Here is a 23,597-nt window from a genome sequence, read left to right on the forward strand (position 1 = left end):
TCAACCCCTATTTCACAGAACGTTTTGTTTAATGTTCCCATCATTTTTTGCAGACGTTTACAGCCCAGTGATGAACATGCTTACCCCAAAAGCAGCCCCCATGGCGTTCAATGGAACTTAACTCATAGAAAGCATGCTTTGGACGATAGCCTCTGGAAGCTCACTTCAAAAGGTGTATTAAATAGTACTGATATAGAAGAGATCGTATTGCCTTCTAGGAACCTTGTCCACTGTCAGAGAGGGGACAGAAAGCTGATTTAATGTGTTCTTGTGGCTGGAAGCTATTTGTAGATAATATATTCTATTAGTTTTGGAAATGAAACATTCATATGCAAGGAAGTTTTTATTCTCCTTCTATGTAACCTTGGTTTAACCAGTTTCTCTTGTGGAAACATTTTTAACTTCTCTCTCTGCATTTAATTCTATCTTTGATTTCAAGTATAGTTACATTTTTTATTATCTGAGTGGCACCACATTTTTTATTATCTGAGTGGCAAAAAAAAAGAAGAAGTTTCCAACCTGACTCTGTTTTTTATATGGCAAACATTTTTTAATCTAAACGGCGGGATTCCTTTTACATAATTTCTGTCAATTTCTGCTATCATTGCTTTTTGGTCTTTGCAGACGCACACATCTATCCAATACGGGTGGGGGGGCACCACTAAGGTGGAACTGACACACTTTCAGTAACAACCAAGCAGGCTCTCTGCACAACCTGCAAACATTAATTTTTCTTAAGCACATGTCAATCCTCAAAAGAGCATCTTGGTTTTAGGTGTCTCTATGGAGAGGTAAAGACTGCATTGTGCAATTGCTCCAACTGTAGGAGGAAGAATCTTCACAGTTATGCTTAACAAACAAAGGTCCAACACAATAATCTGTTATCAATTTGCTTTTTGGGTAACAGGATAAGCTATATGGGAAGGCAGGGAATATACTGTTGCCTCCATTTCCAAAGGCAATGTAGTGATAATCTTTCTAGCTGAACTAGAAATTCATTGTCCTCCCTCACCTGAGAGGGATTGGAATGGGCAGAAAGGAGGAGGTAATCTTAGAATACGCAGAGAAAAATATGATCTTATTTTTTACTATTGCCTACAGCAACCACCGGAGTCACCTCAAAACTTTAAAGATAGCTTGAACTGGGCTTGTTTTAAGTTACTACCTTATTCTTCTACACAATGGTTTGGGTGTCTGTGGAGAAGAAGCACACAGCACTGCACAGTCACCAACACTGAACAAAACCCCACTTGCTCATCATTTCTCCACTATCTCTCTATGCTCATGTCCACGATGCTGCAATATTCCAGCAATCAGGCACCCCAAATAAAGGATCCAGGGGCTTGGGAACCAAAGTGAGAAGCCCCCTCCCTCTTATTTACTAAACACCGCAAAACAGTATCTTTTTTAAGTTGAAAAGTGGTAGATTGAAAAATTATGTTTAAAAAGGGAGCAGGGGAGATAGAACAAAAGTCTAGGAGCATCATGTTCCCTGGCTATAGATGAATCAATTCAAAATCCCATTCAACATCAGTAAATCATCTTGATTATCTTACAATCAAAGAAAGGTTTGTGGAACAACTACCAGTCTCTTTGTCACTGCCCTGCTCCTTCCCTTCCCACATCTCTGGTTCTGAAAATCTGCCTGTTTTCTCACCACCCTCAGTAAATTATATGCTATCCCGTAATAGGAAGCTGTATTTGCCAAAGTCGTCATCTCTGGGGCAGAGCAGCATATCCTTGCGGGCTTTGGCCAGCTTCTGCTTCATGACTTCCCTCCGATCCAGCCACTCTGTCAGTTCATCCTGGCCATGAGCAGAGCGACATTTCTCCCCCTCAGGGCAGGATTTTGTCTTCTGGAATCTGCAGGAGGACAACACATGGCTTAAGAGACTTTAGGTTTTTTCCCCATTTTTAACCATTTCCCTCCGTTCTTCAGTATCTGACATCAGAAAAGTAATTTCAAACTACAGAGGGTTTTTTCTACTAAACATAGCAAGGGCCCAAGGCAAAAGAGGGATACTTTTTTGGCAAACAGGTCAGCCGGGTCAATTGTCAGGTATGATGGGAGCTGGAGCTGAGCAACATCTAAACTGTAACTGTTGTTTAAAGATATGATAACCTTATTAAAGCAAACATAAGTAAGTCTTAAAGAAACAACAGCAAACTTATCATGCCTTTATACTTTATAGTAAATTATGTATTGTTACTTTTATTATCTCCTGCCAACCTAGCAGTTAAAAAGCACGTCAAAGCGCAAGTAGATAAATAGGTACTGCTCTGGCGGGAAGGTAAACAGCATTTCCGTGCGCTGCTCTGGTTCGCCAGAAGCGGCTTAGTCATGCTGGCCACATGACCCGGAAGCTTTACGCCGGCTCCCTTGGCCAATAAAGCGAGATGAGCGCCGCAACCCCAGAGTCGGTCACGACTGGACCTAATGGTCAGGGTTCCCTTTACCTTTACTTTACTTTTATTATAAAAGTGTATCTGGCCAGTTTTGTACCATGTCTGAATTTCACCAGCTATTGAGATATAGTTAAAGATGTTGGTAAACAATGTAGTACAGACATCTGGTGGCAGCAGTTAGAAAGTGAATTGGAAGCAGTAAATAAAAGCTGGCTCTCCGCCTATTAAAAATAAATAAATAAATAGATGCGCCTCTCCACTTATTACTAATAAACATTTAACCTGAAAAAGTAAATAGTAGCTGTGCTGCCCCATAAGAAAATTCCAAATCAATATTAGGGCAATAGCTCTACCAGGCCAACCGAAACGTGACAAAACAGTACATAAGCTTCTGAGTCCTTCAGAACTCTTCATAAGGCTAGACGGCAATGGGGTGAGGAAGAGCTGAAGCCAAGGACTGTTCTCTTTATTAATCTGGAGTTACATATTGACTGCGTATGGAACCAGATGAGAAGGGGGTAGTTTTGTGCACAGTACCTTTCACACAGCCGGAAGTCCCCCATTGGGAAACGGTAGTTCCAGCAGCTGGAGTCATTCTCCGATGTGAAGACTTTTTCTTTATGCTTCTCTGACTGAATGTGTTGCTGCCACTGCTTCTTGCTGTTGCTGTTCTTCCCACAAAGCCAGCAATGGTAGCCCATCTAGCCATCAGATAACAGGAGAACACAGTTCTTTAACTTCGTGCTGTTTCACTGAACAACTGCTCCATAAAATGGTTAGAAAGGGCTCCTCCAACCACCTCCAAAATCACTTTGCCCATGACATAAACATTTCTACTAATTAAGCTGTATAGAAATAGCTCAGATAAAAATAAAAGAAATCCATTGTTTGATGTGTTTCATAGTTTGATCACCAACTAGATTTTCCTTTATTATCCACTTTCCAAAATGTTTTGCAAGTGCCAAAGATCTTCTGGGTTTTGTGGGGGGAGTGGTGGAGAGAAAAGGATGAGGGGGAGGAAAAAAGGGGGTGCATGTGAAAATTTGGGTGCAAGGGGCTGCAAAAAGAGAGGGAGTAGGAGGGATGGCAATGAGCATGGTGAAAACAGGTGTAAAATGGGGCTGCAGAATGGAACAGAAAACTAACTTCGGAAATGGGGCTGAGAAAGTGAAAAGCAACCTTTGTAGTTGCATGGGGTGGGAAGCAGAAGCTCTTGGGGGTGAATGTGGGGAGAATGGCAGGGGGACTGGTGAGTGAAACAGTGAGCAGGGGCACAGGGGTGTGTGGGGGTGTAATAAAATAGAGTCAACATTAAATCCTTCATATATTTCACTACTCATACAAGGATTGGATCCTCCCAATACTTCATGTCATTCCAGCAAAATACATGCCATTAATGAAGTGGCCCTCCACTTCTTTTTAAAAAATGGTACGCTGTCTTCATAAAAACGGGGGGGGGGGGGATTCAATATTTATTATTTGTTTGACTTAATTGCTTGCTGCTAAGAGCAACGGCATAACGTACAAAACAATACCTCTCAATAAAAATCATTCCAACAACCCCTGAAGAAACCCAGCATAAAAACAGAAAAAACTTCAGGAGCAGCAACATTCCACCCAATGGGCCATCAACCAGCTTATGGATGGCAAGCGACAGATTGCGCAAGAGAAAGATGTTACCATGTCAGCATAATCAGTGGGCATCTGGATCTGCTTCTCCCCTTCCCGTGATGTCAGAGGGGTCCCCTCACCCGGCTTCCCAGGATTGTGTTTTTTCAGCCACATGTCGTAGGTCTGCTGCATATCCAAAACTGCAATGAAATATCAGTCTGATGAGCCTCCTTTCCATCATACCAAGCACAATATCTCCAATAGGAAAGCTTTACAAAGGAAGCGGCTATAATAATAATAATAATAATAATAATAATAATAATAATAATTTATTTATTTATACCCCACCCATCTGGCTGAGTTTCCCCAGGTACTCTGGGCGGCTTCCAATAAGTCAGAGCAAGAGTCCATCTAGTTTGGTATTATCTTAGCATTCTTGTAGCTCTGCTCTTCAGCATTTCAGACAGGGGTCTCTCTAGAAGCCCTACCTAGAGATGCCTGGATTTGAACCTGGGACCTGCTACATGCAAAAGACGTGCTCTGCAACTGAGCCAAAGCCCCACCACAGCTGAAAGGACTTACAAAAATACTTCTTTTCTTTTAAGGCAGGTGTGAGGAACTTCAGGCATGGGGGCTAAATGTGAACTTCCAAGTTTCTCTATCTGTTCCCTGGGACTCTCTCTCTACCCCACACTCCTAGGCTACCCCCCCAACCCAGCTTCAACACCCCCCTGGGTGTTTTTGGATGGGTGGAATTTGTCCCCGAACTCTGATAATAGCTCTCCCTTGTTTAGATGAAGAATAGAGAGGGGTAGGTGTCTGAGTGTAGAAACTAGACTACTGTACAAAGTTAAAAGCCACTTTTGCCTCTGGCCCTGCTCATTACTGGAATGTGGCCCTTGGAAGGCTGTCCAGAAGGTGAGATATAAATACGATAAATAAACAAAATAAAAATAAAATAGCACAAGGTGCAGGACACTGTTTCAGCCGGCAGAGAAGAAGATAGCTATACATGCGTGTAACGTTTTAGAATACAATTCCAGCCCACAATGGTGTGGTTCCTATTTAAAGCTGACTCCTGTAAACTGCGGGTATCTGTGGATCGGGAGTCAAGTCTTGTGCATGCGCTCCTCCCTCCTCTGCTCTCTGGAGTCATCTGCACCCCCTTCCTGACATTAACCATAGTTTTAGGAACTATGGTTTGTAAACCAATTTCAAGTCATGGCTTTAATCCTATCCAGGTTTAGCTCTACTCAGACCTGGAACCTCTTCATAGAGGAGCAGAGCACCCTAGCAGATTTCACTGCCAGCAACCCTGCCAGATTCAGAACTCCTGGCCCCAGGACCAGAGCTCATAACACCAGTAGCCTAGATTCCTGAATAATTCTTGGATTCCATCCCTCCACCAATCATCACCTCTGGAGCTCCAATAATGGAGGAGACAGAAGCAAGGCAAGAACATGCTTGGCTAACAGCATGTTTGGCTATTCAGGAGGCAGGTAAGTGCCTGAAAACAGGGCCTGGCAGAGAAAGCCAGGCAGGAATGGAGTCTCCTGCTACTATATAAGCTCTCAGTCCAAGCTCCCCCAGAGCTCCAAACTCAACTTCCTAAACTGGGGAAAGAGACAAGATTCCCAATTATTTTATACATTGGTGTCCTCATAATGCAGTACTTCAATTAGCACAGGGAAGGAAGGGAGAATTGCTCTGGAGAGGGGAAGGAAGGGGTGAGTTTCACAAGATCAGCCCTTGGTTTGCAAACTATGCTTTTTAGGGAGCCAGACTTACATCTTCACTAAGCCACAGTGCGTCCATCACTCTCAAGGCTAGCTTTCCTAAAAAGGGGGGAATGGGGAACTAGAATGGAAGAGAGTTTTCCCCCTGCTCCCAAACATACATTCCACTCACTCTTATTTTCTTTCATGAAAGTCCACATCTCTCTCTCTTCAGGGCTGTGGGCAAAAGAGCAGTTTCCAACATACTGACACTTCCTGCCATTTTGGGCATGAATGCATAGCTGCAAAGAGATAGAAAACACACACACAAACCTTAAAAAAGAAAAAACCCCTCCACCCTCAAAAGAAAAAAGGATGAAGTAGCCAAGAATGGTGCCAAGTCAAACAAAAAGGGGACAAGCAAGCTTTGCGAATTAATTCTGCTTCAGACTGTATCTGCAAATCTGTGACTAGGCAATGATAACAACATACAAATTTGTCTCTCCAGCTTGACAGGTGATAGCCTTCCAGCATTAAGGAAGTTGACCCCCACCCACCCCGGCAACAAAAACCTGTTCTTTAAAGCTCAATCAGAGCAAATAGCAATCTCCGGAAAATCTGAATTGACGTTTGCTCCAAATGAGTGCTAAAGAGCAGGTATTCACTGCAACAAAACAAAAAACCCATGCTCAGACACAGAGTTTTTAAGTGCAGACCTGTGCCTGGAAAGAGCAGGTTAAAGGTAAGTGAGGATAAGCCCTGAGAGCTGTAGGATTTAAATTTTCAAGTTTATTGGTACAAGTTTATTCTGGTTTTTATCACTGTATATATGTTGAATGCCATTAAAGACTCTGTGGTGATAGAACCCACCTCCAACACATACACCTGAAAGATGACAAGCAAAGAAGAAGAAAAAGAAGCAGAAGACTGATACACTGGGGGCTTATGGAGGTTATTCAACAACCCACTGTTATTCTGCGAAGACTGCTGTGGAATTGTTCCTGTGCTTTCTGCTGATTTTCTGGGACCTCCTGAGGCTAGCAATTGCTGCAGCACTTCTGGATGAAGGCCTTCTGAGTTTCAGGTGCACTGCCAATCAATGCACCTGGTTATCAATAAGCCATACAGACTGCAGCAATTTCTTCATATGGATCACTACTAGTCAATTCAGAATGGTTGTGGTGATCCACAGCAGGATTAGGGTGGTGGTGGCATAGTTTCTCCCCTCACTCAAAAAGCAGCTGTTGTGCAGAACACTACTAGTTGCTGTGTCACAGGGACTGGAGTCATGGGCTCCTCCCCACCTGCCTCTTATTCCAGAGTATCAGCACCAGAGACTTGCTTTCTGCAAGTCCTGGAAGTCCTGCCATGGCCACACACCACATGTCTCACACTTGCAATTTAAGCAAGGTCTTCAGACACTGCCATCTTTCCCCTTGACACAGGGTACAAAGGAAAACCTACTACTCTTTAAGTCCACTTTCTCTCTCAGAGCCCTTATGTCTGTCCTTGTGTTGGACAAGCACTCCCAAGAACTGCAGGTGCATTCTAGCACATGCAGCTACACAGAGATCTACTTTGAAATGGAAGGCTGCATCATGGAATTAAGAATAGTACACCTTCAATATGCTACATTCAAGCATGCTTTCAAGCAAGAGCCTGGCATCACAGTGAAGCTCAGAGGGGAGAGTCTGAGACCTGCCTGCCATACCAACATATCAGAAAGTTACTCTGGACCACATCCTCTCTCCGTTTCTGGAAATGGAGACAAATCAAGGCCGGATTTCTTGAATACCTCTCCAAGAACCTCCTAGATTGCAGAGTTGAATAGAAAACACTAAAATATAAATATAGGAGGAGAACTAAAGAAAAGCTTCTCCTCCAAGACATACTGCTAACTTTTCCCCTTTCCCTCATATCTCCCTTTTCAGTTCTTGTTTCTACCACAAAGCCTCTTCAGTTCTTGAAAAGACCACAACCTGAGGAGGCTACAGCACAACTACCCATTCCTCATCCACAGTCATGCTATGCTCTAGGAGAATGATTTCCAAAGCAATTGTTTTTAACGTCTCTTCCTCATCCTTACTCACTCATGGAAACAGAAGATGTTGGCTTTGTGCTCAAAGGAAATAGACAACAGACACTCAGATTAGAAACAGATTTAATGAACAATTCCAACAAAGCAAACAAAAACTATTCCCTTAGCCAGGGGTGGGGAACTTGTGGTCTCCAGATGTTGTTGGACTACAAATCCCATCATCCTCTGACCACTGGCCAAGAGTTGGAGTCCATTGGCCGGGAGTTGGATTCCAATAACGTCTGGTGGGCCAACGGTTCCCCATCCATGCACTTAGCAAACAACAGAAGTACAGCAGTAAAATTATTCACTTCCTTGTAGCAACCATTTTTGAAGCACAGTTATTTCCTTTTGCAACAGAACACAAGTCTTTTAAAAAAGGGATTGGGTGATTTTTATAGAAAACTCTCCTAAAGCAAGGAAACATTTGACTCTAGAGGGCACACGAAAAGCCTAGATCTGAACATTCATGTGTGAATATACGCACATGCATGTATTGCTTGCTCATTATTTACCAAATATTGTTGGTCATTTTGAGTCTTCCTTTCCCTTAGGAAAAAGGAATACAAAAAAGTTTTGCAACATGTTCACCCACAACTGGGCTTAACGTTAAGAGCTCCTCTTGATAGTTTTCTTCTTTTTTGAATGATCAGTGCTTTCCAAATCCTTGAATTGACTTGAAGTCACGTCATCTTCAAGCCCAGGAGCTAGTGCCACACCTTCTCTGGCGGTAAACAAACTGAGGAATGTCACCAGCTTCTTTTCACACACACAGCACTCTGAATTAGAGGAGGGTAACCCAAGGTGAAACGCTATACCCAATTCCAGAGCCAACCAGTCTTCCATGGAACAAGGATTTTAATTAAAACCACCAAATTTGCATGGGTGATTTCAACGGGTGTCAAAATATTCTTTCATTATTGCACCACTGACTAATCTTGGCCTTCAACCAGCACCTGTTTTTTGTCTAACAATAACTCTGCCATTCCCCTGTCTAAAGAGCTCTTCCTCCTTCGGCTTCTGTATTCTGGCTCCCTTCTCACTCCATACAGAGCTCAAGTGTGAATGGAAAGAAAAGGCAACTCACCTATAAGAAAAGGTCACACGACATTTGGGGCTTCTTAGAGAAAAGGCGAGTAAGATACACGGCAGATATAAAGAATGAGGCACAGTGAGAAAGTGGATAGAGAAATGTTTTCTCCCTCTCTCATAATACTAAAATTCAAGAGGCATCCAAGTTTCTGGGCAGCCAAAAAAAGGGCATTTCTTCGCACAGCACTTGGTTCGCCTGGCACCTACATTATATATTTTTAGGCACCAGCTGCAAACCTTCCTCTTTTGTTTAAATTGTTTTCTTGTTTTTATCCTTTATTTTATTCTGTGAACTGCCCTGAGCTGAGAAATAATAATAATAATAATAATAATAATAATAATAATAATAATAATAATAAAAACAACAACTAGGGAATTCACGCCTACAAAAAGCAGTGGTGGCCATAAGCTTGGCTGGCTTCAAAAGAGATAAGTTCATGGAGGATAAGGCAATCAACAGCTAATAAGCAGGATGGTGATGGTCTACCTTGGTGTCAGAAGCAGTTTGCCTATGTATACCAGTTCCTGGGAAACACAAGTGGGGGAAATGCTACTATGCTCAAGTTCTGCTTGTGGCTTCCAATAGGCAACTGACCGGCTACTGTAAGAACAGAATGCTGGACTAGTTGTGCTTGATCCTGCAGGCTCCGATGATGTTCTTATGTTAAGCGCCATCTGCAAAACAACAGTGCTACTCACATCGTATTGCTGAGGGAAGTTGCGGATGGAAGGCAATGGTCGGACAGACACCCACTTCTTCTTTGCTTTGGACATCACAAGCAGGACACGGCGCTCCTTGGTCCAACTACGAGGGGGAGGACACCAAAAAAGATGCTCAGAAAATGTTCCATTATGAGCAGAGTCTGGCTTTCATGACAACTGGTGTACAGATTGAGCTAATGAATCCAGAATTCCCTGCTAGAAAGAAGGAAAGCTCTGTGCCACGAACCACGTGGGCAGGGTGGGGAGGACAACACACAACATCTGATTGCCAAAATAAACCGTGCGAAGCAGTAGCAGATAAGAAACGCCTTATGATGCAGATCATCTGGTCCTGTATCACATAGATTGTATGATTTATAGACTAAGGAAGAGCTTTCAGAACTGCTTGTCAGGGCACACTATTGTGCCATGACAGAGAATTAGGACTTAAAAACTGAAGCAGCTACTATGTCCAGGTCTGTGGCAGTGTGTGAAGGCACCTTCCTAAAGCAGAGTAGCAATGCCTGAATTGAAGGGAGACTATCTCTTAACAGCCACAGAGGAAAGATGGGATATAAATCTAATATCTAAATAACCATTGGTGGCATCTATCTCACTGTATCCTTATTTGTTTACCCTTGCTACTCCTCAAGAGGCATCTCAAAATGGTTTACACTATAATGACAAATATAAAACTTGGCTACAGTCAAACCTTGGTTTTTGAACAGCTTAGTTCTTGAATGTTTTGGCTCCCAAACACTGCAAACCCGGAAGTGACTGTTCTAGTTTGCATACTGTTTTTGGAAACTGGACAACCGATGGAGCTTCTGACTGGTTGCAGGAGCTTCCTCCAGCCAATCAGAAGGCACGCTTTGGAAGTCGAACAGACTTCTGGAACAGATTCCATTCAACTTCCAAGGTACGACTGTATAGAAAAACAATTTAAAAAGCAATTGTGTATGTAAACAATTTTGAAAAACAACCACTATAAATATAAAAGCAGTTGAAAACAACAACAAATACACACAATCCATTCAGGTACAGGACAGGCACCAACTAGGATAAAGATTTTAGAAGGCTTATTGAAGGAGTGTGTGCAGACACCGTGCATACCTTCCGAGTGGGGAGGCAGCAGACAGCACCCGTATCCTCCTTTTTGCCAGAATATGATCATTGACATAACCCTGAAGGAAGGACTAATAATGCACAAGGATTCCCCAGATGCAACCTGCGCTAGAGCTGTCAGGCATGGGGGAATCCCTGACACATTGCCTACTTAGGGAAGCAACCATGCTTCCTAGGCAAAGGAAAGGGTAAGATCTTGGGAAGCAGAATCAAAATGGGCTGGCTTCAAACTCCCTGCCCATCGCTTTGCAAGTTAATCAAGCATTTATAGTAATCTATTTTAGTGCAAAGCTGAAGTATACTGTAGTGATCAGGTGGGATTGCTATGAGGAATTATAAATATAGAGTAAGCCATCTGTGTCAGCAATGAAAGCATTGCGTTGACTGGGTTTAAACTATTTTGATATGATTCTTGATCAATCCACACCTCTGCATCCCTGTTCCATTTCTCTTTCTTGACAAGTCACATCCTGCAGGCAGGCATCCTGGGTCATCAAAGATAGTGGGCAGCTTCTTTTGATGTAGCTTTTCTGATATGTTAATCTTAGGATGTTAATCTTAGGGCCAGGAAACAGATCTCACCTGAAGGTGATAATGATCGCAATATGCGTGCTTAATTAGTTTTGGTAGTTTAAATTTTCCCAACTTGGGGTTTATTGAAATGCTCAGAAGAAGTCTGATTCGTTCTTATGAACACTGTAAAAAGTTCTTTGGTGAATAAAACGACCTGGGCCGTGGGGTAGAGGGAGAGAGATTATTATACGCACCCTTCCCAGAGTCTTGCTGGTTCAAGCCTCTGTGTGTATTCTTATTAATCAGAGTTCAATCCTTCCTTTACTTTGGGAATGCCTCAGTATACCTCCATTTTCAAAATGGGGGGGGCACCTGTCCCATTATCAAAACTTTGGGAAACATTGTATTAAAACAATACAGACCCATAAGTAATTGGCCCATAAACTCTGCATCATTTTTCCCCATGTTTTTTCTCCATACAGCTTCCTCCACAAGAGTAGGTATGCCTGGCACTGACTCAGTTCAAAAATGACCACAAATACATTTTATAGTCTACAAGGAATAAAAACAAAACCCTAGAAAACCACAGCAGTCGTTTAAATAAAAGCACACCACAAAATCTATGGTAGGAAAACATTCTACAGGCAGTAGAATAGGTAAGGGCACCTACCAGTGGCGAGCTTTGGCACTACAGTACTTGAGGTCCTTGTCTGGTTCCACCACCTGCCCATTCCTCCAACACTGGCCACAAACAAATTTCATTTGGAGGTCGAAAGTGCTTGACGTGGGAGTCCTCGCAGAAGCCTGATATTGGGACGGAGGAAGGAACAAAGTTGGTGGAGGGAGTTGCTGCATCCACAAAATTGGACAAGCTAGATTTACTAAGACAATACACATTTTTACACGTATGTTCTTTTATGAGAACTGCAGAATAAAGCAAGCGACAAAACAAGACTGCAAAAACAGATCCTAACAGTAAGATAAAATTACATTAGAATGGATAGTGATATATAAGTAAATAGCCTTTGCTGCTAATTTACAGACAAAAATCCCGTTATTTGAAAAGGTAAAGGATATCATATGTAAGGGACTGAAGATAAAGATAAAGCGCTCTCTCTTTCTCTCTCCACAGACTCTGTTTCATGCTATTGAAGAAGCTAATAAGCCACCTACTTCTGTTTTCTAGTATTGTGGGATGTGGTGTTGGAGATAATGAAATGACACAATGCAAAACTCACAGTAAAAAAACAACTCTTTTTATGATCCATGCTGTTGAATTTACAATTGCATTCCTACAGGAACGGTTTTTTTCTTTTTTTGCCAATATTGGCCACTGGTTCAGCACAGTATCTAATCAATAGATTGGGCTCTAAGGGCATAAATTGGGCCTATATGATCTTTATAGTCCTGGGCTTGGACTCACTTCACTTCCTGCAGGGGTTGCAAACATTGCACATGACACACCCAGTCTAAAATGAACATAAATACACAAAGTAACCCTGAGGAACATAAGGACTCTTGGACGGTTAAGTCCAGTCAAAGGCAACTATGGTGTTGTGGCGCTCATCTCACTTTCAGGCCGAGGGAGCTGGTGTTTGTCCACAGACAGCTTTCCGGGTTGTGTGGCTAGCATGACTAAACCGCTTCTGGTGCAATGGAACACTGTTACGGAAACCAGAGCCCACGTAAACGCTGTTTACCATCCTGCTGCAGCAGTACGTATTTATCTACTTGTACTGGCATGCTTTCGAACTGCTAGGTTGGCAGGAGCTGGGACAGAGCAATGGAAGCTTACCCCGTTGCGGGGATTAGAACCGCCACCCTTCCGATTGGCAAGCCCAAGACGCTACCTGTGTCCCTGAGAAACATAGCAGTGGCATAGGATTTGGGGCGGGGGGGGCCTGCAGTGGCGGTTGCCCTGGACACAAAATTGTTAGCGGGTGCAAAATTTCAACACCCAGTGCTGCCTCAATACAGCTGTGCGCTTCCATTGGTGGGCTCTGTTGAAAATGGCTTCTCCATGTGAACCAGGATGGGACCTCTTCAGACAACGGAACAACTCTTCTTTTCTTATCTCTGCAGCTGTGGTCTCCTGGGTGACATGGATGCTGTTAGGCAGTTTAATGTGCATATATAAACTATATCATCTTTTATAACATTGGGGGCATAAAATATTACTTGATGGAATTCTCTGCCTGAGCAACATATTAATGTTACCATCTTCAGCTCTGAATGATTAACAATTTGAGTAGAAGAGAAAAGAGCTGCTAATAATTTAAAGACAATTTGTGCCAACTTAGAATTTGGAAAGAAACAGTGGCAGGAGGGAGAAGTCAGAGGATGAGATATATGGAGAGATAGTTACTCCAGGACAGGAGATCACATATTCATGCAATTGGTGGTGGTGATTTAGTGTAGAAAATGTGTGTTGGTTGGGGGAGGAGGAAGAAAAGAGGGTTCACATTGTTATGGTTCTTGCCACCTCTATAGGAAAAAAGAACATTAAACACAATACTCACATACAATCCTTATTCCTTTGACTGCAATGTTAGAATTTTTTTTGCTGCTTTTCTTTATAAACAAACTCATGGAACTTAAATTAAAATAAAACGCACACACACACCAGGGGTCTGGGACGAATGAGTCACTCTGGGTGCCAACTGCTTTAGGAGTGCAAAACGCAAAGAATGCTGATCTTGAGCTATTTGTTCAGCCACACTGTTTTGTGTAGGATTATGCTCCATCAACTCAAAACAAACTCCACTGAGTCCTTACTCTCAGGTAAGGATAGCCACCTGAATCAGGTAGCCAGAGCACACCAACTGAGGCCAAGGAAATCTCCACAGAGAATGGACCCTGCCTTAGACCAAGCCTAGAAGGAGGGTTTAAAGTTTTGCATGTGTGTAATTCTGGAGGGAGTTTCTAAAGACTCAGTTGCCCTGGGTAAACGCACCAGGCTGGTGTCACAAGTCACATAAGTACAGATTGTACCAATCGCCATGCTGATCACTGCAAGAACAAATGGAAAAACAGGGCTAATCCAGATTAGTGCAGGAGGTATGGTGCAAAAAGTGTAACTATGACGAAACACAAACTCCTGGAACAAAAACAGCTATCCCTATTAGCCAAGCCTACTAGACACCTATTTCTACAGTGTTAATTAGCCATGTGGAAAGCTGCCATCAAGGCCCTCCCACCAAATAAATCCATATAAGTCATTGTTGCAGATGGAATTCATCCCTTAGGTATCTATCTAATAATCGCTGCCTCCAGTCTTTTCACACCCTCATCAAAGGCTTCTTCTAAACATTAGAAGCTTCCAAGAACATGAGGCAAGCACAAACTGAACAGGTCTTTTCAGGTGAGTAGCCCAAAGCTGAGAAGCATATGCACCCTTGCCAAGTAAATCTTTGCAAAGGTAAAAGGAACTGAAAGAAGAAGCCAAAGCATCAACTGTGCATGACTGTATTTGTAACAGCAAGACACATACCTGACAGATTGCTAATAAATTAGTCAATGTTGCATGGAAATTAGAGGTTCCTAAGCATGCCATGAATTAACTCAGCCCAACTGGCTTCAGATTAACAGCTGCATTGTTATGGGGCCAACATTACAAGATCTAGTTGGCAACTAAACCATACCGGCCACATGATTAAAAGCTTTGGCACAGCAATGCTTTGATTTGTTATTCCAAGTAAGGCAGAAGGCATGCCACAACGAGAAAGAGAGCAGTGGATCAGTGGCAGAGCACGCGAAAAAGATCATCAACAAAATGTTGAAGTAGGGTGAGCTTCTTTCAGAATTCCAGCCAGCCAGCTATGATTTCTTTCAGGACATTCAATTCCAATTCTCCCTCCCTCTAGTTTTCATTCTTCTACCATCCCCGAGTAGTCACTAAGTATGCTTTGGGGAAATATCTGTGGCTCAGAAGCAGGACATCCGTTCTGCCTGCAGAAAGTCCCAATTTCAATCCCTGGCATCTCTAGGGAAGGCTGGGAATGCCCCCCAATGGAAACTTTGGAGAGTTTCTGCCAGTCAGTGTAAACAGTACTGAGCTAGATAGAACAATGGTTGAAGGCCAATTCTAGAAATGTGGGATGGGTCTGATTTCACTTAGATATGCAAGAGTATTATTCTCTCGTAACCTTTCCCTAACTCTGTTAACTCTTCTCCAGCTGTCCCCAATTATTCACACATATTTAGTTGCCAAAAAAAGCAACTCAGCCCGGCATTATTTACTGGCAGTCCAGAGTGAAGCCGGCTATACAGAATGGCTGCTCCAGGTATATCCAAAAATGAACGCATTCAGGCATTGTGCAATTAGTTTCCAGACAACTTCACAGCTTAGAAAATGTCAGGTGATTTTGCAATCTGTGGAAGTAGCAAGACAGCATGTCATCCTGTTATTTAGTTTTTCTGAACCAAAGTCATCTTAGCACAAGAGCAGAGCGCACACAAATAAGGGAATTCTGGGGAGACAGAACCCACCCCCCTAATGTGACATTGCATCATCCCTCTCCCCACAGAAGCTCCCCCACTCTCTCGCCATGCAAGAGTTCTTTAGCTGGAAGCACAGCTGAATAAGCATTATGCCAAATTAACCTGCTTAGACTGGAGAAAAAGAAAGGCAAAAACAAACTTTCCACTGTTGGTTGCTTAGCCCTCTGCACCAGTGAACTGTTGCTACTTTCTTTGAGACTTAGCTAAAAGCTGGTAGGATGGTTTCCTCGGCTTGGACAAAACCACAATGAACCCATCTGGGACTGGTTAGTTATATTTGAAATCCCCTTCCATTTAAAAAGCTACAAGCATGCTATACATTAGTGTCATGCAGGACCCTGTTTAATTAGCAGGGTATCAGCAACAAGCATGTTCTGAACATGCCCGCACAAACATTTTTTAAAAATCTTCATTGCTATCAGCTGGGCTTTTCACAGCAGCATTTCTTACTAACTGAACATTTCTGACTTAGTTCAAGACACCCACTAGGCTCAGAGATGGTGGAATTTGGACCCTCCAGATGCTACTGGACTTCCAACTCCCATCATGGAGGATGGATTGGATGTTTTATTTCACAAAGGGATTGCGAGACTCATTAGAAAAACAGTCCAGCACTTCTTCAGCATCCTTGGCTTGAATGCACCCCCAAATATTACATGTCCGCAGATATTAGAAATGAAGGGATCTAGGTCTGAAGGCTGCAGCCTCAGAGAAGTAGGGTGTGAGCGGCCCAAGGCCACCTTCTCCCTTGTATACCCAGCCATGGGGGATGGGGGACTCATAGCCCAGCCTCCAAAATGGTCTCATAAGCTGCATGTGTTCCTCATGCTTTCTGAATGCCTCCCCCACGACATGGAGATAGGCCGTTTCTCTTGTCAGATGAAAAGACCGCTCCTCCCTGTCTGCTCTAGCTGGTAACTGATACTAGGCTATGCCTCCACTGCCCCAGTTCTGCTTCCGCTGCATTACTCCACCATGGCACTTAATAATTTACTACTCCTACTTGGTCTTTCTCCTCTCATTGGGAACATGTCCCCTCCACCTTCAGCACTGAAGTACTTGGGCATCATCACACCCCTCAACTGTCCCAGGGACATCCCAGAATTACAGAAGCCATCCCAGCTTCTGATTGGATCCTAGGATGTCCCGTTATGGCTCAGTGAGAGCGCACCCTGAAAGACGCGTTTTGGGGGGCCATGCTCTTGCACGAGTGTGCATCCCAATTTTCCTCTATTGCATGTTGGAGGGTATGAATCATAGGTGGAATGCTGAAATAGCAACACTTCCCTCCTTTCCCCAAGCCAAAAAAGGCTCTAGGTCTGGTCAACACCTTCTACCAGACAGCTCCTTCCCATCCCTCTGGTCCTCAAGCTTGCTTCTTCCCCAATGCATGGATAATTGCCAGGGTCTGCATGAAGCACACCGTAAAGAAAATGGTTTTGTGTGCGTGCAATTTTCTAAATCAGAAACAGAGATGTGTTTAAAAAAGCAAAAGGGAAGAAAACTCTCAGCCCCACATCATGAGACTGGACAATGCAGACCATTCATTTCCTTAATGGCTACATGTGTGCCAGCTTAAACCACCATGGAAGTAAATGGTGGTGGGAGAGCACCCAGAGTTTAATTTGTTTCACCGGCTACCACAACACCCCAACTGCCCTCTTCCCCAGCTCCTGCCTGATCCTTCCTGGCATCTGTACTGCCTCAATTCTTCCACCCTGTGCTCTTCTCTGAAAAGTATGATGTAGCTGCACAGTTTGATTATTTGACCCCATTGTTATAGTAGCATGAAGCCACAAACCTCTATGTGCTGGACAAGCCATAACATGTCCTTCTCTGCTGAAACTGACTGACAGAAGGAATAAGAGACACCAAGTGGTAGGAAATATTATTTAGCATTTTAATCTAACAATTTCTAAATGATGGGTCTCCCCTCCCCTCTCTTTCTCTTCTTACTAGCCACACCTTCTGAAAGTCATTAAAGGTCAAAGAACTTAAGTGTTCTAGTTCAAGAGCTGTTTTAATCCAATGCCAGGGCTGGGCTCCTTTTGTTACTCATCAGCTAGGCACTTCTCCAGGACTCCAGAATGAAACCCAGGAGGAGGGTAGCAGGTTATTATCGCACAGTAGTACTTTCAAAGCTGCCACTTGGAAACCAGAAGCTTTTCTTTTGGGAATTATGGGATCAGAACTACCTAAACAGTATAGAAATTTATTTATGTATGCAACCACAGCTGCAAGAATGTTATTTGCCCAAAAATGGAAGGAAGAAGAGGTCCCAACGAGAGAAGAATGGATATAGAAGTTAATGGGACTAGGCAGAAATGTCAAAACTTACTGGGAGAATAAGAAATCAAGATAGCAATTTAACAATTTTTTAAAGAAAGGAATGGAAATGGTTTACTGAGTATTTACAAACAAACTGTAAACAGATTAAGACATTGATAGGATTAATGTAAAAACCTGTAGTCTCTCTCTCTCTCTCTATATGGGATATATATGGGAATACAGTGGTACCTCGGGTTACATACACTTCAGGTTACATACACTTCAGGTTACAGACTCCGCTAACCCAGAAATAGTGCTTCAGGTTAAGAACTTTGCTTCAGGATAAGAACAGAAATTGTGCTCCAGCGACGTGGCAGCTGCAGGAGGCCCCATTAGCTAAAGTGGTGCTTCAGGTTAAGAACTGTTTCAGGTTAAGTATGGACCCCCGGAACGAATTAAGTACTTAACCCGAGGTACCACTGTAGATATATGAAAGAATATGTTGAGATAATTTGGAGTATGTAGGAAGATGAAAAGAAATGTAAATAGCCATAGAAAGAGGAGGAAGGGAGTCAGAGTTTTAAATGTTAAAATTATGATTGAATAATTGTTGTAATTTATATAAATGAAAATTATAAAAACTAAAAAAATAAAAAGCTGCCACTTGGCTTTTGAACCTCATCCTACAGATCAACAGCCCTCCCACGAGCCATAATCTTCCAAGAATCAAATCTGATCCCCGTTCATGGTTCAATAGAGTGCTCTTAGCTGTTGTTGTTGTTTAGTCGTGTCCGACTCTTCGTGACCCCATGGACCAGAGCACGCCAGGCGCTTCTGTCTTCCACTGCCTCCCGCAGTTTGGTCAAAGCTCTTAGCTACTCATGACTATATTTTTTCTAAGGTCCATGGCTTCTGGATTTTGCTTCTGTGCTTTGATTTTGTCCCAGGGCAGGGGGGCTTTCTGGGCATAATTTCTTTTCTGTTACTTTAACAACCACAAATAACAAATGAGATAGTGCTGCCTCTAACAGCGTCATGCTAGATGCCGGCAGGCATGATCAGCTGAAGGAACCGAGTGGGAAGGAGAGAAGTCAGAGTAATAGTTGCAGCAAACCTCGTGGATCTCCACCCAAAATAAGCCCACCCCCCCATGGGCTGCACTGCAGTATGAAGAGCCACTCGCCCATACAGCCCATGAACATCCTCCTCCCTTCCTTGAAAGCTGCCTCAAGGCCCAACTGCTCCATTCTGGATCCTATTTTGGACATGTGCAATATATTCCAATTCATCCTTGCTGAGAAGTTAGTGCCACTGTGCCTAATGGCTCTTGTTGGCCACTAAGTGTGTTTAGGAATGTGGTCTTACACACAAAAGAACCCTTGAGCTATTTTCACATAAACAATTATTTCCATTTAAGAAGCTCCTTAATGTGTTTTAACCCCTATGATATTCCAAATGAGAGAGAGGGGGGGGGGGAGTTAAAAGCAAGGAAGAGGAAGGAATACATACACCATTTAATAATAAGAATATACTGGAGTAGCAGCCAATCCCACCCCTCTCCTGGGGGGCCACTATACAGAGAGAGTTGCTTCTTATTCTCTCAAAGGCACACAAAAGAATACAGAGACAGTTCTGGTAGGTCAAGCATCCTGTTCTTCACGGTAGCCAATCATATGCCTCTGGGAAGCCCACAAAGAAGACATGAGGACAACAGCCCTATCCTCAGCAACCGATACTGAAGGCAACATAGTCATCAAGACTAGAAGCAACTGTTAGCCATATCTACCACAAACCTGTCTGTTTCCCTTTAGAGCCAAGTTGGTGACCACCACCATTTCTTAGGCTAGTGAATGCCAGAGTTTAACTATGCACAATGTTCTCTGGGAATTTCTGTGTGGGCGGAAAAATTAGGGAATGCTCGTGTACATTTTATGTACACAAGTACTGAAGTAAAGTACACCTCCTGGAATTGGAAGTTCCTAATGCTGTCTACCTTTGATCAATGAATGTGTGTTCTCATAAAACACAGCCATTGGCATTGGATCTTTGAAGTTCCTTACCATATTGCTGTTAGTCTTGCTGGCATGTGCCTCCATCTGTTGCCAGTACTTCTTGGATTCCTGTACAATATCTTCATGGGTCATCCCTGGAATTATAATAAAGTCTTCTATTAAGAGCTTCCAACTTCCAGAATCTTTTCAGATTTTTTAAAACAATGGTTTTACTTGTAGTGTTTCAAAAAGGCAATGGACCAACAGACTTGGAGATTCAAGTAATTTTATTCTGAACCACCCTGAGATCTCTGATGAAGGGTGGTGTGTGTGTGTGTGTGTGTGTGTGTGTACACACATACACACACCCCACCCTTCATATATATATATATATATATATATATATATATATATATATACACACACACTCTACAAGTGCAGCAGAAATATAGCAACAAAAGGGCATAAAATTTAAGAGTTCTTGATTCAGACATGCTGCCTCCAATTTCCAGCCACTCTTGCCAAGTTGGCAGTTACATCCACTGATCCACTCTAGAGCTTTTCTTTTCTGCAAAGCGTAGAATATTAAAACCTAACACCACAAATCATTCCCTCAACTCTTATAATTCATGTATGTAAGATTTCAATACACTAAAGGTACAATCCTATGGTCCCTAGAAAGGCATCTCAGGAACCATAGATACTGCAGATCTCCCTCTCCATCCTCAGGATGAGCCAAGTGGTACACTTACCGGAGTACTGCTGTAGCAGCCAAACTTTGAGCTCTATGAAGCTGTGAGCAAAATGGCAGCTGTCTTCACGCAGGCAGCCGTAACGCACCTCATGCCGGCACACATCAAACTGAAAGTGCTCCTGGAACTGGCGGATCTTGGAGTATTTTAGTGAGGTGGAACGAACAATGTGAACTAGACACCTGCATCGAGGAGAGGAATGTTTATTCATAAAGATACTTGTTTTAAAACAGCAGTGATATAGAAAAATACTGCTCAGCCTGAGCCAGCCCATCCATTTGCAGCGCCTTCTGCCCCCCGATTCTACAGAGAAGAACCTCAAATCTGGATTACAATGTTAGCCTGTCAAGTGACTGCCATAAAACATGCCCACCAGTCCCTAATTATTTGCACCTTTTGCGGATTTTCATTATAAGCCACTTTGGGAGCTAATTCTGCTAAGTTTAGACCACCATGGGTACATACCTCAGTTTCAGAACACACACTTACTGGATGTGGGCTTTGACAACTGTGTATCTGCAATGCTTCATGAGTAATGTATTGACTGGGCTAGACAGACAAAATAGAATATTATATCTTGGGCCTGATTTATGCATTACTCAAGAAGCATGGCAAATACTTAATCATCAGAACCAGCAACAGGAAAGGCTTGGTTCCACAACTGAGGTGCTTATGTATGGTAGTTAACAGGATGGCACCACGGTGAGGAATGCTGCTTTAAATGATCTGCTAGATCACGGGTGTTAAACACAAGGCCCACGGGCCGAATCCGGCCCGCCAGACCTCGTCATGTGGCCCGTGTAGCCGCCACCGGCCGCCAGCCTTCACCTTTTATTCTCGCTTTTTTTTTTTTACACAAGAAAGCCGCCTCTTCAGCGCATGCGCAGCAGCCTACAAGCCAGAGAACGTCTGCCCTCTAGCGGCGCCGCGGCCCCCGATGAATTTGAGTTTGACACCCCTGTGCTAGATGGTAGCAGCATGAGCACAACCACATGTCAACTGTTTCCATGCTGCTACAGGTAATGCATGAATATGGATTTAATGATCCTTATCATAATAATATAGGATAGGCCAGTATTCCCAGAATAAAAGAGGGTGGGGTAGGGTATTACTGGCGAGACCATCAGCCACAGCTCATTGTTGAGCAACTGCTTTGCACCCCAGCATCTCCAGGTAGAGACACTCTAGTGTGAAACCCTGGAGAGCATCTGTCAGTCTGTGTAGAGTCAATACCGAGCTAGTTAAAGGTTTGACTTAGTGCAAGGCAACTTCCTATGACGAAGCCCAGCCCACTTACTTGTTATCATAAAAGCTATGTTTCGCAGCTAGGTTGGAGCACACTGCTGGCGAGTCCTTGGTCCCTTTGCTGATTATCCGGGGTTTGCTATCAAAGCAGATCTGCAAGCACACCATTAGAAAAGGGTTTCAGACTCTTAAGTCCCTAGAAACTGCTTTAAACAATCATTTCTAAAGCACTTCCAATGCACTGTAATATTTGCCTAACAAGGGCTGAAATCTGAATGGTTCCCAAATGGAACCCTGGAGAGCCCCCGACAGTCAGTGTTGACATTACTGGGCAAGGTGGTCCAATGGTCTGATTCAGTGCAAGACAGCTTCTTGTGTTCCTTTATCATGCTCCTGGCAACTTGTGATTATAGGTAATTATTATTATAGATGAGAAATTAAGGCTAGGAGGTTGCAACTTGCCCACTCAACGAGTCCCGATCTTCCAGGACCCAGCCTAACGCTCCATTGACTAGAACACAGTGGCTTTCTGCTAAGTTACTATGCGAGAGAACAGGATGCTTATTGTAATCAAGCCACAACCACACGGTGATGTTTCCAATTCATGTTTCTCAGCAGTACTGGGGGTTTCTGGAGGCCAGCTCAAGGCTAGCCACATAGCAACTAGGCAGGAAATTCCAGAGAGGCGCCATTTTCCGTCACTTTAAAACAGAGCTGCAACCCAGAATTGAGTGTGAGAGAGAAAGGTAAGCAGAATTTTGGTGTTTTTATGCAAAACCAAAACTGATAAATGTCGGCACTGGACAGTATTCTGGGTGAAAGGCTCAACGGCCCAGTTATATAGCTAGACAAGGAGAAGGATGCTGTGGAAGGACATCTTGCCTGCCTTCTACTCCATACCTCACAGAGAAAGGTGAATATGCCCTGGTGTTCCTTCAAGATCCTGGCAATGGTCAGGCTGCCCCGCTTGACTCCGCCCAGCGGGTCAAAGAGGAGGTCACGATTGAGAGTCCCCTTCCGCTCCTCTGTCCACACGTCGATCTCCTCCTGGTGGTACGCGAAGGTGCAGTTATCCCCGTACTTACAGTCCTGCTTGTTAAGCATATCTACAAAGCAACAGACATCACACCACCACACAAGGAATGGAGGCTGGAATCAGAACCAAGCTCTCTTGCTACCCCTTCTTCTGTTTCCTTCTCTCCCCTCCCACTCAGCCCCAAGATCACAAACACTTAAAAATAAACCAGTGAGTTCAAAATGTCACATCTTGGGGTAGCCAAGCCTTCCCCCACCTGGTACCCTCTGGATGCTGTTGGGACTACAACTCACATCACCCTGAACCATTGGCCATACTGGCTGTGGCTCATGGGAGTTGCAGTAGAACAACACCAACATCTGGAGAGTACCACATTGGAGAAGGTTGCAATTATTCATCATAATAACTCAAGCCCCTGTCATCTTTACTAATGATTAACTTAATCTCCCCAACGAGACCTGCCTGACACCTGCCCATTTTGGCATAAGTCAGACAATTTGATTTTCTTAGGATGTTAATTTAATCATTTTTTCTTGGCTGATGGCAATTGTGTTTTTATGCTGC

The 23,597-nt window shown here is 43.3% G+C and overlaps 1 protein-coding gene across 5 annotated transcripts in view; it reads right to left on the reverse strand.

Moving 5' to 3' along the window:
* Nucleotides 1-877: 877 nt before the first annotated feature.
* Nucleotides 878-23,597, reverse strand: part of ZC3H7B (zinc finger CCCH-type containing 7B) — a 46,312-nt gene continuing 23,592 nt past the window's right edge. For all 5 annotated transcript variants that reach the window (XM_053406719.1, XM_053406722.1, XM_053406721.1 and 2 more), the window contains 10 exons: nt 22,898-23,103; nt 22,050-22,150; nt 20,753-20,934; nt 20,070-20,155; nt 11,912-12,045; nt 9,601-9,706; nt 5,926-6,034; nt 4,087-4,217; nt 2,944-3,107; nt 878-1,863 (listed from right to left, as the gene is read on the reverse strand). In XM_053406719.1, the coding sequence (XP_053262694.1) occupies nt 1,671-1,863; nt 2,944-3,107; nt 4,087-4,217; nt 5,926-6,034; nt 9,601-9,706; nt 11,912-12,045; nt 20,070-20,155; nt 20,753-20,934; nt 22,050-22,150; nt 22,898-23,103 (1,412 nt within the window). In that variant the 3' untranslated portion in view covers nt 878-1,670. The remainder of the gene's footprint in view (nt 1,864-2,943; nt 3,108-4,086; nt 4,218-5,925; nt 6,035-9,600; nt 9,707-11,911; nt 12,046-20,069; nt 20,156-20,752; nt 20,935-22,049; nt 22,151-22,897; nt 23,104-23,597) is intronic.

This window comes from Podarcis raffonei, chromosome 10 (assembly GCF_027172205.1).
Source record: "Podarcis raffonei isolate rPodRaf1 chromosome 10, rPodRaf1.pri, whole genome shotgun sequence".
Classification (NCBI taxonomy): domain Eukaryota; kingdom Metazoa; phylum Chordata; class Lepidosauria; order Squamata; family Lacertidae; genus Podarcis; species Podarcis raffonei.